This window comes from Paralichthys olivaceus, chromosome 9, assembly GCF_024713975.1.
Source record: "Paralichthys olivaceus isolate ysfri-2021 chromosome 9, ASM2471397v2, whole genome shotgun sequence".
NCBI lineage: Eukaryota > Metazoa > Chordata > Actinopteri > Pleuronectiformes > Paralichthyidae > Paralichthys > Paralichthys olivaceus.
In genome coordinates, this window is record NC_091101.1 from 13,743,551 (window position 1) to 13,766,153 (window position 22,603).

The 22,603-nt window shown below is 40.7% G+C and overlaps 1 protein-coding gene across 1 annotated transcript; it reads left to right on the top strand.

Moving 5' to 3' along the window:
- Positions 1 to 2,304: 2,304 nt before the first annotated feature.
- On the top strand, positions 2,305 to 22,532 carry slc16a2 (solute carrier family 16 member 2). Its single transcript, XM_020079976.2, has 7 exons — positions 2,305 to 2,862; positions 12,325 to 12,469; positions 12,974 to 13,472; positions 15,101 to 15,244; positions 15,642 to 15,870; positions 18,403 to 18,675; positions 18,777 to 22,532. Exons 1-6 carry the CDS (start codon positions 2,439 to 2,441, stop codon positions 18,657 to 18,659), a joined length of 1,698 nt encoding a protein of 565 aa, XP_019935535.2. The 5' UTR covers positions 2,305 to 2,438; the 3' UTR covers positions 18,660 to 18,675; positions 18,777 to 22,532.
- The last annotated feature ends 71 nt before the right edge of the window (positions 22,533 to 22,603 follow it).

Here is a 22,603-nt window from a genome sequence, read left to right on the forward strand (position 1 = left end):
AGATTTTCACAATTTTAAGAATGAATAAACTGAACCATTAATATGTTATATACTGTTTTCTCAGTTTCAGAATGTGAACGTAACTATTGGGTAATCTCCAACCTTGCTCTTGTGCGGTCAGTGCTGAACAACCCCTTACACAGTGTTGTAGCTCCTCTTAGTGGCCCAGGCATATTATTGACGCCTGGTCCTGGTCAAATGAATAAAGATGAAAACTAAGAAGAAACAAACAAAATGTTGGAGAATCTCTGCATTGGGAATGGTGGTCCTTGGTTATTTTATGTTATCCTTTTATATATTCTTTGGTAGTTAGAAATACAATAATGAATATTCTATAAACTGATTATATATTTTTTGTTTACAATCTTAATCTGCAGATTAAATAACAAATGCAGATCACTGATTGGATGTACAAATATTATGCTAGTGTTATACTTAGGCTACATTTCAGAGTAAATGACTGTATCTTCCACTCTACTACATTTATCTGACAACTGTAACTATTTACTTTACAGATAAGGACTTTACATACATATGTTATCATTCCCTTATTAAACATGCTCTGATGTGGATTATACCAACTAGCAAGAGCTACAAAAGTAAAATGCTGATTACACTTTAATCCATGATGGGTAATAATCCAGTTATAACTGTAAACTAACCTACAGCTCACACAGGGCCTATTCTCCATGAACAGACTTATTTGCTCATAATATTATGTACTTTCATCAAGATTTTAATGCAGAATCTTTATTAGTAATTAGAGCATTCACACTGTCAATGTGAAATAACACCAGTGGAGAAAATAAAATACCACCTACTTTGTGGTGAAGTAGAATTGTAAAGTAGCACGAAATGGAAATACTCAAATAAAGTATGTCTTGTGTATTTGTACTTTAACTCGTGCAGCTTGGGTAGCTACTTTGCACTTGTGGTTTAATGGACCCGTGTTGAGCCATTGGATTTTAGAAGCATATACAATGTGTATACAGTCTAAGGTTCGAACCACAGAGTGAATATGAACCGGACAGAACCCACCTGAGCTGGAGCTGAAGCAGAAATGTGCGGAAACTCTGCAGAGCACAAACCCGGAAACACGCTGAGCTTTGTGTAGCTCACGTGGTAAGAATAGAGCTCGTTCATTGGTGGACTCTTTGAACGAGACTTTTCCTCTTTTTCTTTTTCATCTATGTTTTTAATCATTATTACAAACGGTACTATTACTATTATGTTTTCAGATTTCATCTCCGTATGCTTGGGTTTAGGTAACAACACCATTTGGTTCGATTTTTACGAAGCAGCCACATTGTTTAGGTTGAAGATAAATAAATAAATAAATGAATAAAGGGTGAATGGGTTCAACATGAGGTTCTTCAGCCGGGGGTCAATCATTACTTTCCCTTTTCACAGGAAGCTGATAACATATAAAACACAGCAGCCATGCGTGTAAAGTGCAGCGGCTGAACCAAGCTGTTAATAAATAATAATCACAGTAACATTATAACCCACAGCTCGTGTCTGAAGCTAGAAGAAAACAGCCTTCGACACAATGGAGGACACAGGTTTTCAGTAAGTGTAGAGACTGTTCGGAGGAAAACCGCAGCGAACCCTCTTCCACCTGCCTTCCCTAACCGAAGACACGTCACTAAGCGACGGAAAACCACAGACGAGCAGCCCGAGGAACACTCGGATCTCTACGTGAAACCCGATAAGACACGAAATTCTGGTCTACGTCTGCGCAGAGGCTCCACCACCTCTGGGTCCAACCCTATGGTCCAACCCTCCATCCGCCGGGGGGAAGGAGGCGGTGGCGAGACGGTTGAATGACGGGCCGCAGTTGTGTTGATACTCCAGAGCCGAGCCAGCCCCCGGAACCCGCACCGGCCGACGTACTCCACCTTGTAAAGACAGCACATGAGGGAGGACCAGCGCCGGGGTCGTGTCTATAGCCACCGCGGGATGCTGCGGACCCTGTGCGGGTTGCGTGACGGGTCAAGGGGCGGTGCGGTGCGGTGCCGAAGCGGTTTATCGGCCGTGTTCACAGGTTGTTGATTTGTCACCGAGCAGGGGGGGTGGGGGGGGGCAGAGGAGAGGTGAATGTATAGTGAGAGTCTCAAGGGTTCACAGAGACATAGGCTCACGTTAAAGGGAAGAGTAGGCGGCGCCTACAGCTAATTCCTGTACCAAGACCAAGACAAACATCCGACGAGAATGACACTTCCACTGTTCGCGGGTCGGAGTTTATCTGCTGAAGTTGCCGCACGGATCCGGGCTACGAGCAGAGTGTGAGCGGCTCTCTCTGTCAGGAAAGGACCGTCTGCAGTTAGACAGATAGCCAATCAAAGCTGGTGTTCCCGTAGGTACTCTTATGTCAGTGACCTATATCTCATGCATGTGCGCCAAGAGCCCACAGTAACCTCAGCACCACAGCAGACAGCATGGGGATCAACGGGTTAGACAATCAGGCTCAGCCGTCCAGCGGCGAGTGCCGCACGGAGCAGCCGACTGCAGATCCACAGAGGGAGCAGGGGGATGCTCCCCATGAAGCAGACGGCGGCAAGAGCGACCAGGCGCTGGGCAGCGAGCGCAAAATCGTGCAGGAGGACAGCACCGTGCAGCTGATCGAGGCCGGGTGCAAACCCCCCGTCTACCCGGCTTCGGACTCGGAGGCGGGGATCCAGTCGGAGAGAACCGGGCACGAATTTGTCCCACCCGAGGGGGGTTTCGGCTGGCTGGTGGTGCTCGCAGCCACCTGGTGCAACGGGTCCATCTTCGGGATCCAAAACTCTTTCGGCATCCTGCACATGATGCTGGTGAAGGAACACGCAGACCCACACGACAAGACGTCTCAGTTCAAAGTGGGTGAGTAACGGTGGAGTGTGTGTGGAGGAGAGCTGGAGGTGAAGCAGCACACCAGGGTGACACAGGTACACTTTGTCCTGGGTGTACGCTTGGTGCTTGATCTCTGGTGGGAAACGTGTGTGTCCACTGGGGGGTTCACTGTAGGATAGTACATCTTCATGACACTAACACATTTATGTAAGAACCACCAACGGCATAGATTTGTGTCACACACGTAAATCAGTCTGACAAAGATGTGGGTCAGCACATAAGTTCTGTGAGTTTCTCCTACACTTACCAAAGTGTTAAATAACACATGTGCCTCTCTGGTCTTGTTTACTGTTAATGTATTCTTGTTGTTGTCTTGGAGAGGACAGTCACTAATGTTACTGATTAACACAGTTAACTGAACAGCAGTTTACCTATCTATTCATTAACAACATTGTTATTCTAATTCTCTTACCAAATTATGCAAATTCATTTCACTCCACTCACAAATGCTCCACCAGTGAGCCTGCGGTTCTTGTGACCACAAGTGTGACCAAAGTTGCTTGAAAAAAAACTTTGCTCCTGAAGTTTTGCTCCCCCAAATATTCAATAGGATGTGTGAACTATTTATCTATTGTTTCCATGCCTTTTTGTTTTTTCTATTTCACTCATAGAACAAGGGAAAACAATTAGAGCAAGGGACATGTGGAAAATGCCCCAGTGCTATGGATTAAACCCAATGACATTCTTGCCACATGGAATATAAGAAAAGTAAAAGGACATTACTATAACTTCATTCCATGAACTATCTTCACTTGTGAGACAATAAAGATGCTGTTGACCACTGTCTCTGGCGTACACCAGCAGAATAAGGCCAGTGTTCAGCCTGCTGTGTCCCTGCATACTTCACTTTAAATGATTTTGCTGGGCAATACAAGAATCACAAGCTTCCAGTGGTGTATGTTGAAAGAGTTATGTTGGAGGCAGGATGGAAAGCAGACAAAGAAATCTGTCTTAATATAGAAATCACTGATGTCATTTTTAAGGAATGAGGTGGTTCATTGATGGTCTCTTGATGAAGATTGAAAACTGTGGAACAAAAACTGAAACACTGATGACTTATCAGTGGTTGAATAGGGAACCCTTAAGATCTCTAGAGGTTTGGTCCCTTCATTGTATTACGTATTAGAGCCCTGACCTCTTGTCTTGGCCCTATAACTAAGTGAATAATTATGGGAAAATGGGGTGGACCCTCACTTTGAGCCAACTGCTACTTCTGATTGAGTGAGAGCTGAGGTAAAGGAGTGTACCCATCAGTTCTGTTCTTACAGGAAATAAATGTTTTTCTTTTAGGAGGGGAGTAGTGTGTAATAGAGGTGCGTATTTTTCTGCACTTCCTGTCAAGTCCCACATCCACCAGCAAAGGTTAAGGTCAGGGTGTGGGAAGGGATTATGGTTCTAAGACTGTTCCCTGGAACAAATTCTACCCTTTGTTATTATCAGTCTAAAGAGAGTTACAGGAGGAGAGGAAATAAACCCAAAGCCTCAGATACAATGACTCTCATTTGAGTTGTTTTTGTAGGCACAGTTGAGCATCTTTGCTGCGTCTATGGGCAGCTTCAGTCTGAGAGCGACAGAAATGTCAGGCCTGAATACAAATGCCAGGTGGTTGTCATGTGAAACCTGAAACAATCCCTATATTTTCAAGCAGAGGGCAGTTGCTACCAAGGAATTTATATTGCTTTTCACCTCTGTTTTGGATTTCATCTCTTGGTCGCTCTTGTATGTGGTAGGATTAAGCATTTAGGCTGTGTGCTGACCTTTTCCCTTCAGTAACAGAAGAAAAAGGAGAAGAGCTGCTTAACTACAATGGTCTCAATTGTAAAAGTGCCTTTCAGATTATCCTGTCGGAGAGAGTGCAGCTAGTAAAAGTCCACGTGTGTGGAACGTATTGAAACAACATGTCCAAGCACTTCACAAGCAAAAAATCCAAAAAGCTGTAAACTGAGGATGTGACTAGGAGAGGCAGGGATGTGATTACCTCTTGATGAGAGATTACCATCAGGTCTCTATGCTGAGCTCAATTATACTGGCTATTTATTAAACCTTGAGGGGTAAACAGGAGATTTTCAAATAGCTCTTAGGTGTAACAAGGTGGGGGGAGGGCTCTAAACATTGTTTCTTGTAATAAAAACATAAGGAAAGGTGAGACGATTAAGAGTTGTAAATGGTTTAGCCTTGCTTGATTACAGGCTTCATCCCTGTTGTGCTCACATAGACTTCTGGTATGTTATGTTGTGTACAGAGTGGAGTTTAATTTTAAAAAAAAGTGGGGAATGAACCTCTTGTGTAATTCAGCAGGGGTGCGGTGATGATTTGCAACTCAGGGAATGCGTTTGAAGGGCAGAAGAAAGGGACTGAGCGAGCATGTGATTAATTTTTCATTGATCCTGAAACGATTTCCATCTACATGCCATTTGTGTGAGACAGATTAGTAGGAAGATTCTGCTGAGACAAAAAAACAGAGGTTCATCCAAACACATTGTGTCTTATTTTGGTACATTGAAGAAGTCACTAGGCAATATAAACTTTATTCTCCCTTTTGAGAGAATTTTGGTGCCTTGTTCAAAAGCATCAGGCTCCATTAGTAACACTAATCCATCAGCTAAGGAGGGTTTTCCACTCTAAGTCAGTCTCAAATGGACAGACAATAAAACTGATTGACAGCAGGATATTGGGCTTGGACAATTACTCTTCTCATCCATATTGGGCTAGAGAATTTTCCCTTTAATGTTGATAATGTATAAACAACAGGCTTATAAGCAGAGGTTTGCATCTAGGAAACCTGTAGGCTACACACACACACACACACACCTCTGTGGCACACTTACATATCAACACACAAAGTACTTCAGAATAGCTCATAGTGACTGCAGTAACAGTAGTATCATACAAGTAAAACCAAGCAGATGTTGGCGTTTGTTCATATAAAGTTTCCAAAATTGCTCAAATGTTAACCAAAAGTGTAACCAAACAGTGACCTCGTCAATGTGTCATTTGTCTTGGCAATCATTCATATTAGGCAAGGCAATTTTACTTATGAAGCCCCTTTAGGTTTGAGTCCCCATTTCTTTGGGCGTTTAAACTTTGCAGACCTTCTATATCCACAAAAAGCCCATAACCCTAGATTAAAGGGAAAAATGCTTTAATGCATCGAGGAGATTAGTGTGTGGCCTAGAATTTGAAACAGCATTTCGAACATTATGGAAAGCTACAGCTTAACTGAAACACAGGCTCATAAAATGTGTGCAACATTAGTAGTTCATTAGTAGTTCCTCACTTGGGAAGTGTTGGGTTTCTCTATAAATGTAAGATCTTGACCTTATTATGTTATGATTTGGCTCTTAAATTGGATTGAACACAATACCTTTTATCACAATTCATTCTTCATTATACCATGGACTTTTGTGTGGGGCACTTTGTGGCCTCGTTTGGAAGGGTGCTATACAAATAAAGTTGTTATTATTATTACCTACTTTTAAATCACTGCTTAAAACATGAGATTTGTAACTCTGGTACTACTGTGTTGTTTTAACTCCTTTATTCCTCTAATCTTACTTTACATTGCAACTACATTTTATGTAGCTTTTTAATATGACAGCTTCTGACTATGCTGCCTATGAGAGTAGGTATTTAGTTTAGTTTAAAAAATAAAATAAAATAAAATAAAAAAGACTGATATCAGATGTGGTCAACATTCAGTGGCTGACATTTGTTTGAAGACACACATCAACTTAGTAAAAATAACTTTCTAGCTGAGATTTAGGCAGGTGTCGGTCACAAGCGAACTTCTGTAGTTACTGCTGTGCTCTGCTGCTCTGAGGCTCCGCTGCCCCAGATTGCTTCAGCATCTCTGGGGGTAGGTGGAAATCCCAGGTTGACAGATCAGGGAGTACTGTGGCATTTTTGGCATTCCAGTGGGCTGGGCAATGAGTTCAGTTCAGATCTGAGTCTCTGCAAGCTCCACACACAAGCAGGTACATACAGAATATTAAACACAGTGATTAAGACAGTTTTTGTTAAATGTGGGTTCACAGGGTTAACACATTCATCTACAGGCAGTATTCCAGCAGGTGCAAAAGGAATTAGTGAGGGGGGAAAAAAGTAAAAGCTTCCTTTCTGACACAAAGGAGTGGTGAAGGTTATCAGGACTGAACCCCAAGAGCTGGTTGAGGCAGAAAAATCAAGTTGTGCTGCTACACTGTGCTCTCGGTCTGATACATATCTAATATAACTCCATACGTACTTTTCATCTTGGAAAATTAGTAACATAAACACATGTGGATTGCATAGCAATACTTTTAGCTTGATGACATCAGCATTGAATTCTAATTGTTAGTGATTGGTACCAAATTAAGCACTTATACAGCATCTAGAGATCCCTGCATTACATTTTTCATGCACTCAGGCTACTAATTGTTAAAGTCTTCAACTAGTAAACACAGTTAACACAACACCATGCAACTTTTTAAACCTTAAAACAGAAACTTTAAAAAAAAATGTTTTGACACATTCCTACTCCTCACCCCGAACAGTTGTTCTTGCTCATTGTAACTTTGGTAGTCACAGCTCAAACTGCTAGAATCCGGCCCAGCAAGTTCAAGAGTAAAGCCAAACTTTACATAATAAGACTTAGAAGTCATTATAAGAACAGCGTCTATTTTCAGTTATGGTGTTTTTGTTACAGCAGCAGCTCTTCTGGTTCATGAGGATCATCCACCATTCAGTTTTGTGTCTGTTGTGTAAAATCACTGACATCTGTGTTTTTCAGTTGAGATGACCATGTATGTCATACAGCAGCACATTGTCCACCCCTAGCATCTGCTTAGGGCATTTCATGTGGCCATGAGGAAATGGGCTTCCTTACCAACAAGTTCATGGTGTACCTTTGTGTGTTTATTAATGTTGCAAACATATGTACAGCTATTGTTAATTTAACTGTTGTTACCCGGGACAGTTTCGAAGAAAATGTGTTGCATTGTTTTGCAGATGGAATATTTCCTCCCCGTCGCTTTTGGAAATCGTTTGAGGCACAAACACTGCGCTAGGAAATCATTTGACATTTGTTTGGGCACATTGGATTTTCCTTTAACTTGAAAGGTTTGAGTTTATATGGAGGTCTGAAACTGCCTAAATTTATATTAAATAAAGAAAAAACATAAACTAATATACAATTAAATCCACTTTAAAATTGTTGCAGTTTTGTTCCTCCAAAGATTCTACTAAGTAAAACCAAACCATCTCCAAAGTTTGGAGATGTGCATCTCTTCTGACAGTCAATACTTTGTTTGTACTGCTCAAAGCATTGCAAATGTTACAATAAGTTGGCATCAACCCCACTTTCTAGTAACAATGTCCTTTGAATTTCTCTACGGGGATTAATAAAGTATTTCTGATTCTGATTCGGGTTACTCAGGATAATCCTCAGAACAGACTGTGAACCTTTTTCTTTGAAAGCACTTTCATTCTGTCTGAGGGGCTGGAGTAAATCCTTCAGTCGTCAGCTGATAATAGATGAAATTTGCCACTTTTACCTCATAGTTTCTTTTCAGAGCCAATCTTGGAGCACGGGGCCAACACAACAAATATAGTGTCACTGTCCAAACTCTGTTTCGCTGTATCTGCAACAACTGTCACAGCACCATATTGTAAGAGGAGTGTTGAGGTGATTGCTCCATCACAGCCTTGTAAATGTCAGTCCTAAAGGCACTCGGAGGACCTGAATGACGCATGTGACTCACTGTTGGTGCTCTCACAGCAGCAGAAAAGCTGCTGCGTTTGGCATGCAAAACATTTTTTCAGATATTGAAGTTGTCTGGGGCCAGTTAAAGCTATAAGTACCATGACACGGACCAGCCAAAAAAGCCACATGTTCCAGCATGTGTAGAAAAACAGTATGCTATGAATATTACTCCAACTCTGGTGATTTAGTTGGGTTTGCACAGAACAAACAGCATGCATGTATACTATACAGCTTGCACTGCCTAATACAAGCTAAACCTAGTGACCTAGGGTAAAGCTCTTGATGCATTAAATGACTATTTAAAAATCCAACAGCATTTCCCTGCTGCAAGAAGTTTTTCCTGCTAATGTAAAGACGGGACCTATTGAATCTCTTCCCTGCACACACACACACACACACACACACACACACACACACACACACACACACACACACACACACACACACACACACACACACACACACACACACTTTCTTTTCATTTAGCATCAGCCTTCCTCGCTGAGTTCTTTTTTCTTTTGTTCAAAACTGTCCTGAACTAATCTTCTCTAATGAATATGCTCTCCTCTGTCTATTCACAGACCTTGGCCTGTGCCAGCACAGAGGAGAATAGGGCATTGGTGGGTGGGTTGACCAGAAGAGAGAAAAGAAAGGGGAGGAAAACAGGCATGGGTCTGCATTTTTGTTCGCCTCTGAGTGCACACTAGACCCTGTTATTTTTTAGACGTGCTTGTTTTTTTCCCTGCACAGTAACATAGGGTACACTGCACTTTGCAGAGTTTACCCACACATTCAGTGATCGTCTTCTCCACATGGGTCCAGTCAAGAACCTATAGATGCAGGTTTGAGGAAAAATAATTTAGAGGAACAACATCAACCATTAATTAAGGTGGTACTGGTGCTTAGTTAATCATGTTACCTTAGAGCCAGATTGCTGTCGCCTTCAGTTCGAGCGAAGACACAAGGTACTGAGGAAGCTAGGAAAAGGGTTGAAGAATGAGTTTCTGGAAGTTAAGCCATGAATCTTGTCTTCCTAGTCTTCAATAATACATTGACTGTCCTTCTGTTTGTCTCTATTCAGTCTGTTGTTCTACATTACTCATGCTCTATTTATCTGATCCCATCTTCCTGTAAACATTTATTCAGCTAGGGAAAGTATAAAACAGTGAACTATCTGTCTTTGTTAACTCCACCAAGGAGGTTATGTTTTCATCTGTTTGTCTGTTAGTTAGCAGGATTAGACAAAAACTACTGGATGGAGTTGTACGAGACTTGGTGAAAAGATGCGATATGATTCAGGAGTGCAGAGTTGGTTCATGGGTCTGAGCCAGGATTTTTGTTTTTCACTTTTTTAACAATGCGAGATAGGGTTTTGATTTCTCAGAGAATAATTCATGGATTTTGATAAAAAAACTAAAAACAGACATGTCTACATATAACAGTGCATGTCCAGATGGTAGACAAGGCTGTGGCTAAACTGAGAGTGACATATATACTGTAAGATCCTGTGATCCATCCATACTAACCAACTGGCCATACGGTTTGTGAACAAGGAGCGGAAACTTGTGCTGGAGATAGAGTCAAAGAGTGTGAAGTGACAGCACCATCAATAAGAAGGAATATGAGAAGCTGGAGAAATACCAATGAAGGCAAAAGTGATCCCAATTGTAGAACCATGCAAGACTGTGGCCATTAATTTCTGAGATTCCAGAGGCCTCTAACCTAAACTGAAATTGACCTGATTCTGTCAGGAGGTCTGAGTGCAGCATTTTTTTTTAGATATATACATAAGTCATAAAATTTTAAGTCTGCAGGCTGTTCTCATGGTTCATGTAGAAACATCCCTAAACAGAATTGGGATGCCTCTATAATGAAGAGGGTCATTAAATGGCTTCCTCGGTTATATATAAATATATATAAATATACAGTATATGTGTTTCGCATTGTGGTGTTGTTCATACTGTAAAGCCATAGAGTATGTTCAACCTTGTTCAGAATATTAAAGGTGCTATAATCCATGTTTTTATATAAAGGATTACGTGTAATGTGAAAATGATTGATTTTAGTGAAGAACAAACAGAAGTTTTAACCCAAGTTACTCTACAGCACCATTGTTTCAGTTTAAAGCACCTACCCTGTTTGGATTCATCGTTTCGTTTTTGAGCGACAGGAAGCAGCAGTTTTAAGTGAAAAAGTTCTAAATAGTGACTGTACTCTAACCACCCAGCACCAAATAACAGGCAATGGATGAGAAGCTAGTGACCGAACAGAGGCATTTACCAGATATTCCCCTCAGGACTTGGTGGTTACCAAAACAGATTGTATCATCAGAAATGCATCGGTTAGACGGTTACAGACCTTGTTAGACAATCCACTAAATTTAAAGCAGCAATCCCTTAAGAGAGCGCTATCGTGCCATGGGAGATTAAATCTACATCCAGATGAACATATACCAGGTTCAACAGCTGCTTCTGCCTCCTGTTCCCAGGCTCATTTTAACAGTTGATGTCAGGCAGGACCTGCATTTGTTTAAACACGATTTGATTGGCTGGTGCCTCCACTGCCACATGAAAACTTTTACCATATGCAGTGTGAGCAACAGAACCACAATGTAGTTCGGCAACGCATGACGTAGGCCCACTTGAAGTGAATGAGCAGTGTTCTTATTGAAGCCTCCAAAGAATGCGTGAGTCCTGCATTAACGCTCTAGATCAGTTGAGCAATATAGGGCAATTGTAATGCTAAGGTGCTTATAGGAAGCCAAACCCCAACTCTTTGGCTCATTAAGTAAAGTGGGTTAATCTGATCTCATCCAACGTTGCTACTGATTTCGTCCTCAGCACTATATGTTTTCATGTCAAGTGTTAAGTATGAGACATGTGGGAGGCAGATGTAAAGCATCTATAATACCTATTTTACTGTTGCACATCTCATGTTTCACTGTGTGGGTGTATGCATGTGTGTGTGTCTAAGTGGGTGTATCAGTGCATCCACCTGTTTGTCAATCTGTCTGGTCTCATTCCCGTCGATCTTTTAGATCAGTGTGACCCACAGCCCAGACAACACCGTAGACATTAAAGCTACCTTTGCTCCCTGGACGCAGGCACTTGTTTATTTGCACTTCAGGGTACACAGGCTTGTGACGTTTTAACTCTGGTTGAATATTACACCACCAGACAGAACTGCCCACTTTGATTGACTTTTTGATCTGCTTAATCACCATGAGAAATCTCATAGAGTGTGTCTGATGAACAGAACATGATGCAGAGTTACATTAATTTATATTAATATATATATTATTTTCAAATCAAATCACATTGCAGTTATTAGTGTTATTGTTCTATTGTTGAGTCATAATGTATATATAATTTTCTTTCCTACTGCTAATTTCTTTCAAGTAGGGCTGTAAATACACACAATTATTGTACTATAAGTAGCAGTAAGGGCAAATCCTTTGATTTATAGGAATTTGCCTTTCTTGTAGAAACTGTTGAATGATAACACACGACACAGTTTTTCTGTGTATTACTTCCATTCAGGAAAGAGAATCAGTTTCTCCTCATTGTCCACACGTCAGTTGCAATGCATAGAACTGCATCCTGTATTTCCTCCATTTGTTGATTTACAGCCACAACCTTTAGCATTTCCACGTTACGATGATTAATCATCTCCCTTCTCCTCTTCCACTGCAGCCTGGGTCGGGGCCCTGGCCATGGGCATGATCTTCTTCTGTTCCCCTGTGGTCAGCATGTTCACCGACCGCTTTGGCTGCAGGAAGACGGCTGTCTGTGGGGCAGTGCTGGCTTTCATAGGCTTGCTCAGTACATCCTTTGCAAAGTAAGCTAGGGAACATTTCATAAAGACATCGCTTGGCCTTGCCCCAGTTTGTGTTTCTGGTGTAATTTCACTGCATTTTAGTTACAGAGCTACTGTTAGCATTCATTATTCGGAAATTCGTTTCCCAGTAAAGATTTAACCTGTTTCTTTAGTTACAAATGTATTTTCTAACCTAGAAGCTGGAAATAACTTTGTCTGCTATTTTGGAAAAATATGAATTCATGTGTGTAAATCCTTTTGTTATGTAAATATTTAAAAATAGAAAGTAACATCAGTATAGATATAAATGTACAAATTGGATCAGGAAAAGGAAAAACATTTTTTAATGTAACCTCTGGTTTATTTGAGCTGTGTGAAAAATCTGATATGGGCAGCCTGACTTTGGCAATTTTGTTACAGTGGCATGCATGGTGTCTAATCATATTTTTTATTTCTTGTTTGCATAATAATAATAATAACTTTAAAGCAGAGCAACTTTTTAATTGCTTTACTCTTTTATTGCAGCTCCTTGGGCCTTCGTTATTTCACATATGGCATACTGTTTGGCTGTGGCTCCTCCTTCGCGTTCCAGCCCTCGTTGGTCATCCTCGGCCACTACTTCCGCCGGCGCCTGGGCCTGGCCAACGGCATGGTGACAGCCGGTGCCAGCCTCTTCTCCATGGGCCTCCCAGTTTTCCTCAACAAGGTGGTGGAACCTCTGGGCCTCAGCAGGACCTTCCAGATCCTCAGCCTCTTCATGCTGGTCCAGGCACTGCTGGCGCTGACGTTCAGACCTTTAATGCCTGCTGGAGGAGGCATGGGACCACCGGGCATGGGTCCTGGTTCTGCTGAGCCCCAAACCCAGTCAGGGGCTACTGTTCAGGGCGTGAGCTGTTGGAGCAGGGTTCTAGCTGGGCTCAGGAAATACTTCAACCTGCGTGTGTTTCACATCGTGACATATCGGCTGTGGGCGTTTGGAGTAGCTACAGCTGTGCTGGGCTACTTTGTACCGTATATCCATCTGGTAAGAACAACTCATGGTTGTTTGTAGTTACATGTTGTGTGTTCCTGATTTAAATTACGGTAACTAACCTCAGATGGTACATACTGTATATCTTCTGTCTATCACAAGTACAAGTGTTAAGTCATATAGCTGTGTTATATTTACTTACATTTAATGGCAAAGGAAGACTGAATGTAGAAACCTTGTGCACTTTATCGTCTTCATCCATCTCATCAGTGCTAAAACATCACCTAATATAGAATACATAATGTTCCTGGGTATTTTTGGAATGTGAGCATAATGTGTGCAGAATTATGTTGATTAGTCAGAGTTTTATAATCTTGTATCTGATATAAAAGGATGTTCCTCAGCTGACTTCAGCTGGTTGGAGACAGTCAAACATTTTGTACCACGGGTGGTCTGATGCCATTAATTTTTCTGTGTCCTCAGGTTGAGGGCAGTGGAATGTAAATGAGCAATGAAACTGAACATATGACTCCTTTCTATTAGAGTGATAACAGGGATAGTGACTCTCAACAGCCAGTTTCAACCGGTGTCGTTTACAATGGAAACTAAATGTAATGTTTTTCCTCCTCAGCATGCATACCTGCATTTCAACGTCTCATGACGCCCCCTATATTTGCATAAGAATCAAAGACTTTGCATAACAACCAACTGTAGCTTTCATGACATGAACACACATCTTTTCCATAGACTGTCAATCGACCTATTGCTCCAGGGTCTGTGACAAAAAGTGAAATTTTTAATATTCTCCTCGTTTTTCTAATTATAAAAATAATTGACGATAACTTTTAAATAACACTGACATTATTTTTGTCTTAAAACATTTATGACTAAATGATAATGGTATAGTAATTTTTCTGTTGAAGAGCAAAAGTCAGTTGTAGTAAATTTAGAAAATCTCCACTCGAACTATGACCAACTTTGGAGTGAGATAGTGAGATAGTGATGGATGAGGATGGAAGTGTAAAGCTGTAGCGTGGAGTTGTGAAGTTGATCTCCCTCCATCCAGATGTCGGACGTTCCAGCTCCGGCCTCCCTCTGTCAGGTCTGTTGTTTCAGGCCCGGGCCCAGATGTAAACACAGCCCCGGCCTTTGTATTGGCTCAACCACCTCAGGAAACCTCTCCTGTATGGCCTCTCTGTATCCCTAAACATGCCTATCCTATGGCCATTGATGAATGTAGAGCCCTTCAAAGCAGAGCAAATATTTCACAGGGACCAGCTTGCTCAGGAAAGACTTCAGAGGGTGGTTTCATGTTTTGGATCTGAATTGGGGGGTCAGGGCTGAGGGGAGTGGGAGGCTTTGACATATATGCGTCGGGTCTCACTCTCCTGCTGTTCCAAAGGTCGGCGGATGAAGACATTTTGTTGTTGTTAGACTGTAGCTTTGGGGTTATGGAGAATTCTGCCATTCCACTAAACACACCTATTTACTGACTTCACTGATTTCATAGCAACACAGAACAAAAACATGTGAAAAAGCTCACCAGCAAGTTTTGTGGGATCTTTGTCTGCTCATACATTATTGGCAGCTTGGGAGTGTTTTCTCCTGCAGCACATTATCCACTGTTGCAAGCAGTGAAATCTCACACAGCACTGTGTCTGTTTTTCTCTTTCATGTCTCAGATCAACTTTGTGAAGGAGCGCTTCGAGGGGACAGAGAAGGATTGGGTTCTCCTGGTGTGCATTGGAGCTTCATCCGGGGTGGGACGCCTTGCTTTTGGAAAGATCGGAGACCTTATTTCAGGCCTTCAAAAGATCTACATGCAGGTGCGGAAATTAAACATCTGCACATTAACTTTAACCTGAAACAGAAGACGTCTTTGAGCTAACTATTAACACGTGTGCTTTGTTTGTTATTCAGACTCTGTCGCTGTCCCTGGCGCACACATTAAACCAATATTTATTTCATATAATCCAATAAAAGGCTGATTGGGTTTTACTGATTGAAACTTGGATATTATATGTGCAATTAGAGTGATTTAGTGGATGTTAATGGTTTATTAGGCATAAGACTTTGCACTTTTTACCAGTTTTGACAACTTAAATATGTTGGTCGTTATAAAGCTGGGGGACTTTGTCTCTCAGTATAATTTATTATCAGTAAAACATATAACTATACAACTATAAAGACATTAATTTCTAATCATCTCACTGTCTGTTTCAGGTGGTGTCTTTCATTGCTCTGGGCCTGATGTCCATGCTGATTCCTCAATGTTATGCGTTTGAGGCGCTGGCGGTCGTGTGTGTGTTCCTGGGCCTGTGCGATGGATGCTTCCTCACAATGATGGCACCCATAGCGTTCGAGCTGGTCGGGCCCATGCAGGCCTCGCAGGCCATAGGATACCTGCTGGGCCTCATGGCTCTTCCCATGACGGCAGGTCCACCCATCGCTGGTGAGTAGCTTGTTCTTTTTCCTGTTTTTCACAACTCAGCACAGATTTATACAGAACATCCCATAAGGAACTCATATCCTGTGGTCTGCCTTCAAGAGTTTGGCAGGAACAGGGCACAGTAAGTTGAAATATATAACAGAGAAAAACATTGGCCAAGGATAGAACAAATGTAGGTGGAAAGAATGTATGGCAGGTTATTTGTGCTGCACATTGTGTTTAGAGAGGTTTGGGCTTGTAGCCAACCCTAGTTAGTCTCCAGGGATTTGTCCTGAGAGAGAAAACCTTGGACATTTTACCAGGAAACTTGGTGGAAGGATGTCAGAGAAGAATCTGTTGAATGTTGGTGCAGATCTGGATCCGAGGGCAGATAATTTTTCTAACATTGCGAGATAGGGCGTTGTTCAACAAGCTCTCTGATTTCTTAGAAAATATTTCACAGATCTTAATGAAAAAAACCGCAATAAAAACCCCAGATCTGGATCCTTGCCAAAATTGACTCTGTTCTTCCCTGACCCATATCGCATCCTTCCAATTACCTTTGCTTGCTGTTTCCTGTTGTTCCTGCACATATATGTCTGAAATGTGTCCATCTTTTATCAGATAATAGGCTTCAGAGCTTCCAGTGCATTTAATATGCCACTGTAAGAGGCTAACCAGCAAAATGATTGCACTCTTTGTGTGCGCACAATTTAGTGCTGTATGATTACAGCCTTCTTTCTGACTCTGTCTTTATCTCCTGTGTTAAACCAAACATGTAGCTGGCATGATGCAGGCTGTTATAATGTGCAGTATACATACTGTATAAAATCCTGCATGATATCTTACATTTGTCTAAATACTAAAATGCATACATTTACTCTACATTCAATAGAAAGGCAGCCAAGCTAAAGGGCTGAATTAAATTATTCCTTCATAAACATACCGTATGTGCTTCTGTACGGTATGTTCAGTTCAGAAGCAAGAATGTGTACACAACAGGCAACAATGTATGCACTCACCCCCTCCCATTAGTCTCATGTCACAAGCTCCGTGCAGTAAACTTGATGACCTTGTTCAGTCAGTGCACTGTGGGTATAGTTTGTTTGTTTTTACTCACATGTAGATGAATATATGTGTTCGTCAGCAGCAGCATTAAAACCAGGAGCAAGATGTGTTCCACAGAAGTTTTTGATGTTGCGGCTCATCAGTGTACAAAGTATAGTACAGACAGAGTGAGGTTTTAGTGCTGTTTTGTGATACAATAGTACAATGTCCTTGTTGACTGCCACTGATGAGAGCAGGTGGATCTACAGGATTTCAGATACTTAAGTTGAAATTCTGAAAGTAAATTCATATTTGTCATTTGTGATCAAGACTGATGCTGATTCAAAAATGAAGAAATTGCAAGTGAAAAATAATATAAAATAATTCTTATTTTGAATTGTTAGCAGTTTTGGTGAGGAGACATTTTTGTACTTAAGTTGCTGAGAAATGTGACTGAAAGTGTTACACACAAACAATGTGAATGCAAAAAAGTCAGTGTTAAAACAAATCTCACAGAACTGGTATTTAAAGGGTTACAATGCTGAAAATGAATAAGTGTTTGGTATTTGCGCTCAGGACTGATATTAGTTAAAAAAAATAGTTATTGGAAGTGAAAAATAACATTAATCTATATAGTGTTATATAGAAGTGTTAGAGATGGCATTTTTATCATTTAGGTTTAAATGTTTAAATATGAAACTACACAAAATAAGAATAGATTACATACATTTAAAATAAATATATAATTTGCAAAAACAATGCAAACATGTCAATGTTGTTAGTAACATATTCCAGGTGGTGTTGACTTTACATTATCATGTATTTTATGAAAATAGATAACATATATAGCAGTTTTAGGAAGTAGACATTTTGTCCCAAAGTTACTGAGAGGAGTCCTATGGGTTAAAGATAAATTGATTAAAATGTTTGACAGAATTATTGTGGCCATATCTTGTGTAAGACATAATGTCAGAATGAAATGTTGCTTAATTTATTGAATTGGATCGTGAACTTCCTGACTATTGCAAATTGATTAGCCAAAACAAATAAATCAATGTGCCAGGTTTACTAAAAGGATGCCAACTCTTCAATCATCCCTCGTAGTTCAACACTATTCTTCAGGGTTAGCTGAGAAAATTGATGCATCTCTCATCAGGACTGTGTGTACGGAGCTCGACCTGAGACATTGTCACCCTCGTGTAGGATTAACTTCCGGTAACAAGGTTCAGGCAAAGTTCAAAAATAGGCCTTTGAGCGGCTAGATAGAAACAGTAAATGATTCAATCCACGCGAAAACAAGGCCAGTTTTTAATATTTGTATCCTGCATGGTTTATATTAATGTTTGCTAACTGTTTGTCTTTTGGCGTTGCTTGTATACAGGTATGTTTGTTGCTGTATTATCACCACCAGCTGTCAATGAGCAGAATGGTGCGAATTCAATAGCAGGATGTGACTCGCTTTGTCTACTTCCATAACATTTAATGTCTCCTCCTTCCACCACTGCCCAGGTCTCCTACATGATTACTTTGGGAACTACACGGTAGCCTTCTCCCTGGCCGGTGTGCCTCCTATGGTGGGGGCTGTGGTGCTGTTCTTTGTGCCCCTGATGCACTCCAGGCTCCAGCGAGGCCAGGGCGCGGCGTCACCAGAGGAGACGTCCACAACTGCCCACATGTTGCCCACCGCACCGCTAGCAGAGGAGCCCAAGAGCTGCACCAATGGAGACATCCTCCCTGGCTACACTGACGTAGAAACACACATCTGAGTCGCACTGTTTAAAGGTTACACACATTTACAACTATTGTGCACATGTCTAGAATCTGCACCTGGAAATATGTTAATACGTTTCCTTAACGTTTCCTTTCCTTTTGGTTTTTCTCAGGGATTCAGCCCACCAGCACCTTTTCTCATCCTTTGATTGCGCTCCTCCCAACAAGAGCTCTCAACAATGGACTTCTGTTTGCTGACCTTTGACCCCACCTGGCCTTCATTGGCTGTTTTGTTATTTTCACATGGAGAGAAGTGGAAAAGGGCACTCCGGCTACAAGCTGCAGAAAGGACAAAAACAGGCACATCAGGGTAGGATGATGGAAACATTTAGGGAGGATAAGCACAACAAAGTCTCTACTCCGATTGTTTCATCAGTGGGGACTCTGTAGTAATATTAACTGTACCTCCAAGAGGAAAGAAAGGAAGAGATTTTACCTGACAGCGGTAGTTTCTGATTTCACAGCAAGTATGACTAGAAATACATTATATTACATATATTTAAGTCATAAAAATAAAGAATAGTCATATTTACTTTTTAAAATGACTATTCTTTGTTTTTAGATTCCTTGTTAACACATTTTGAGGCATATAAAATATGAACTAGTGAAGGGATACATTTTAAATTTCTTTACGTAGTACCTCAAGCATCAAAGTTTTCTTAATACACTGCAGGTTTTAATTTGTTCTACTGTTTTCTGCTGAGCCAGCGACAAGAGAATCATATGTACAGTATGTGTTGTAAATGTCACTGCAAAGTCCTCTGAAAGATCCACCACCAGACACAATCACCTCAATTCAACCGCACACTGTTCCACACCGTGCTCAAAGCCAGGGTCTAAAACTCAACTACTCGACCATCCTGCCTGCATGGGAGACACATATGTGACTGTGGCAGCTGCTGATTCCACTGATTTATTTGCCACGGACTCATGTGTTGGATTTTTTAAGCGTTATAAGTCAGTTCAGTGCGATCAGTGCATCTCCTGCACGAATCACGAGATGAAACACCACAGTCGATACAAGGTCTTCTCGTGAGTCAGCCTTAATTTTTTACTTTTGATTTTGTTTGTTTCTCCAATAATTCAACACTTCATTTGTCTTATTGGCCTTTTAACATTTTTAGCGGGGTGCTAGATAAATCCACATGAACTGTTTGCTATGACTTTGAAAAAGAATTCAAGAATAGTTTTGTAGTGTGCACACTGTCTACTCATATTAGTAGAAAAGCTGGAATCCCGCAGGCCTCATCAGAGGTTGACGACTGTTGTTAGCTTTAGATTTTCATCATAACAACAAAAGGCATTTTTTGACTTTTACTATGTATGAATGAGTGTGTGTGTGTGCGTGCGTGCTTGTTTTTGTTGCCTCTTTAGGACCTTTTCCAGCATAAACACTGACCTTGTCAGGACCAGTAGAACTCATGGGGACCAAGGTTAAGGTTAGAGGTAAGATATGACTGGTGGTTAGATTCATGGTAAAGGTTTGGGATAAAGTTTTGGATAGGCTGTCCACAACGATTGCAAGTTGTTGCATAGTCCTAGTAAGGATAGCTGCGCAAAAAACCCTGTGTGCAGTTGTGTGTCTTTGTGTGTGTGTGTGTGTACATGTGCGGATGTGTCAGTGTGTGGCATCTGTGTATCTGCATTAGTAGTAGAGGCAGTTCTGTAATATGAAACTAAGATGTTACAGTCTGTTGATAAGAGGGGGACTTCTGAGATTCAAACTGCCAAACGGCCCTGGGTCCTCATGAGGCCACTTCACAGAAACAATTAATTCGCTGCTGTAGTTTAGTCTCGTCATGAGCACCTCGATCACTGTGTTAGCAGTAATGAAACAAAAAGTTACAGCCTGCAATCTTAGATTACAATGAACTGTAATGAACAGATGTGAAGTAGAGCTGCAATAATGGACAGTTTTTAATGTTTTGAGTTTGAGTTACACTCTGTGGTGATCTGCGTAGCTGAATGACAGAGGGGGGGGGGGGGGCAGGGACAAGGAAACGCCCTGGTGTTAAGGTGGTATTCCTTTTGTTCAACTCCCTTTGTTGCTTTCACTGCCATTATTCAGTCTGTTACACACTTTAGGGCCAAACAGCTACACAAACCTCACTGCTGAGTGTAGGTTTTTTGTGTGTGCGTTTGTGTGGAGTGGTAACGCTACATTACAAACTGTTCTGAATAGGAAATATACACTTATACCTCAGTGATCAATCAATCAATCAATCAGTCAATCCTCAGCAGTTTATGTTTGTGCGCGGCGACATTCTTCATTAACTTCTTCATGGTTTGTTTTTGAGTTGTCTGAGTCTCAAAACCATTGAGTTGCCAAATGCTTTTTTTTCACTTCCTCTGAACAAAAGCTCGTTAGTGTCCCTTTAAGTTTTAACGTCGAACTTCCATTCCTCATGATCAGTTGGTGCAAAATGTATCCTTCCTGTTGTGTTTTTGCCTTCTCATCCATTTGCCCTGTTGTTTTTCATCATTTACTACAAAATTCAGTTGTCAGTTGCTGTAGCGTGTCCTAATCACAGCCTGATTTCCTTGTCTGTGATTCAAAAATGCAGTTATTTTAAATGTCTTGTATTCTTAACTGAAGTTAGGAGATGTTTAACCATAGGCAGTGGTGACATTAAATTGTTAAATGGTGTTTAAAAGCAAAATCACAGGCCTCCAATTTGACTTTGAGGCAGTGTTAAAATCTCTTTGCAGAACAGATGTTAATTTGCAGCTGCTCAGAAAATGTAGGGGGGTCATTAAAACTACAGGCTGCATGAGTGGTTCATCTACCAGCTATATAAGCTAACCAATATCATAAATTGTGATCACAAGTTAATTTTATTTCAAATGAGCCAATCATCTTTCAGATCCCGTAAACCTGAACGCTCCTGCACATTAATATAATTTCAACCAATTAAATCTTTAAAATAATCAGAAATCTTTTTTGTCAATTTCAAATAATTAATTTCCAGTTTTAACTTTTCATTTTTCATCTATGAAGTTAAACTAAAAGCTATGTATCGCTAACTTCCTGCCTATTAAACAATAGGGTAGAGGTCAAAATCAATGTGTTACTACTTTTTGGAAAATTAGTAACCCATTAGCCTAATAGCAGATTTTTTGTAGTCTGCAATTTAAAGATGATGATATTTTGTTCATCAGACGATCAACAGGTAACATTATTATCTGTATCATCAGATTCTGCTGGTTTGCACAGCACTACCCCAGTGAAAGCATAGCGTTGCATGCTACTGACATGTTGCACTAGTTTACTAGTTTGCTGAACTAGACGCACGTGTCTCAGAATCTAGCAAATGAACTAGTGAATGAAAAGTCCGCAGGGGACTTTAAACCTCTGGCAGCCATATTGGACGACCCTGACTGTGTTTCTGTGCGTGAAACAAAGATTAAAATTAGCTAGAATCATTTGATTTGAGTGTTTTCTTTTATGTCACCTCCTTACCACGCACTGTTGTTTGTAAAAACACGTTTTCGAAGTGACAAGGAATAAAAATAAGACATTTGAGTTACAGCAGTAAAGAAAAATTATAATTCTGCCTTATAGATACACTAGAACTTGTTGCTACAGATTAGAGTAAAAACAGCAAAGCCTATAAAAAAAAATTCAGATCTTAATGTGACTTTTTACTTCTTATTTTTCTGTTTACTTTATTGTTATATTCTGTCCTGAAACTTTCTGGAAAAGCTTTGTTACTTAGTTTCAGTAAAGTCGGCCCCAGATTCTGGTCAGAACCAGCTGAGGCTCCTTTTATAACTTTACTGTAGACTCAAATAGAGTAAACTGATATATGTATACCAACATATGTACTTGTGTACTTTTTTTTAATTAACCATAAACTGTTTTATTGTTATTAATGACTGATTTTTTGGGGGGGTTGTGTTTTAATGATGTAATTCAATGACTACTGGAAAAGAAGATGAA

What these genes read in the sequence shown, in the direction of transcription:
- slc16a2 (XM_020079976.2), top strand. Translation starts at nt 2,439, where the DNA reads ATGGGGATCAACGGGTTAGACAATCAGGCTCAGCCGTCCAGCGGCGAG. An exon ending in GACGTCTCAGTTCAAAGTGG is followed by an intron (nt 2,863 to 12,324) that starts GTGAGTAACGGT and finishes CTTCCACTGCAG; the next exon opens with CCTGGGTCGGGGCCCTGGCC. An exon ending in CTCAGTACATCCTTTGCAAA is followed by an intron (nt 12,470 to 12,973) that starts GTAAGCTAGGGA and finishes CTTTTATTGCAG; the next exon opens with CTCCTTGGGCCTTCGTTATT.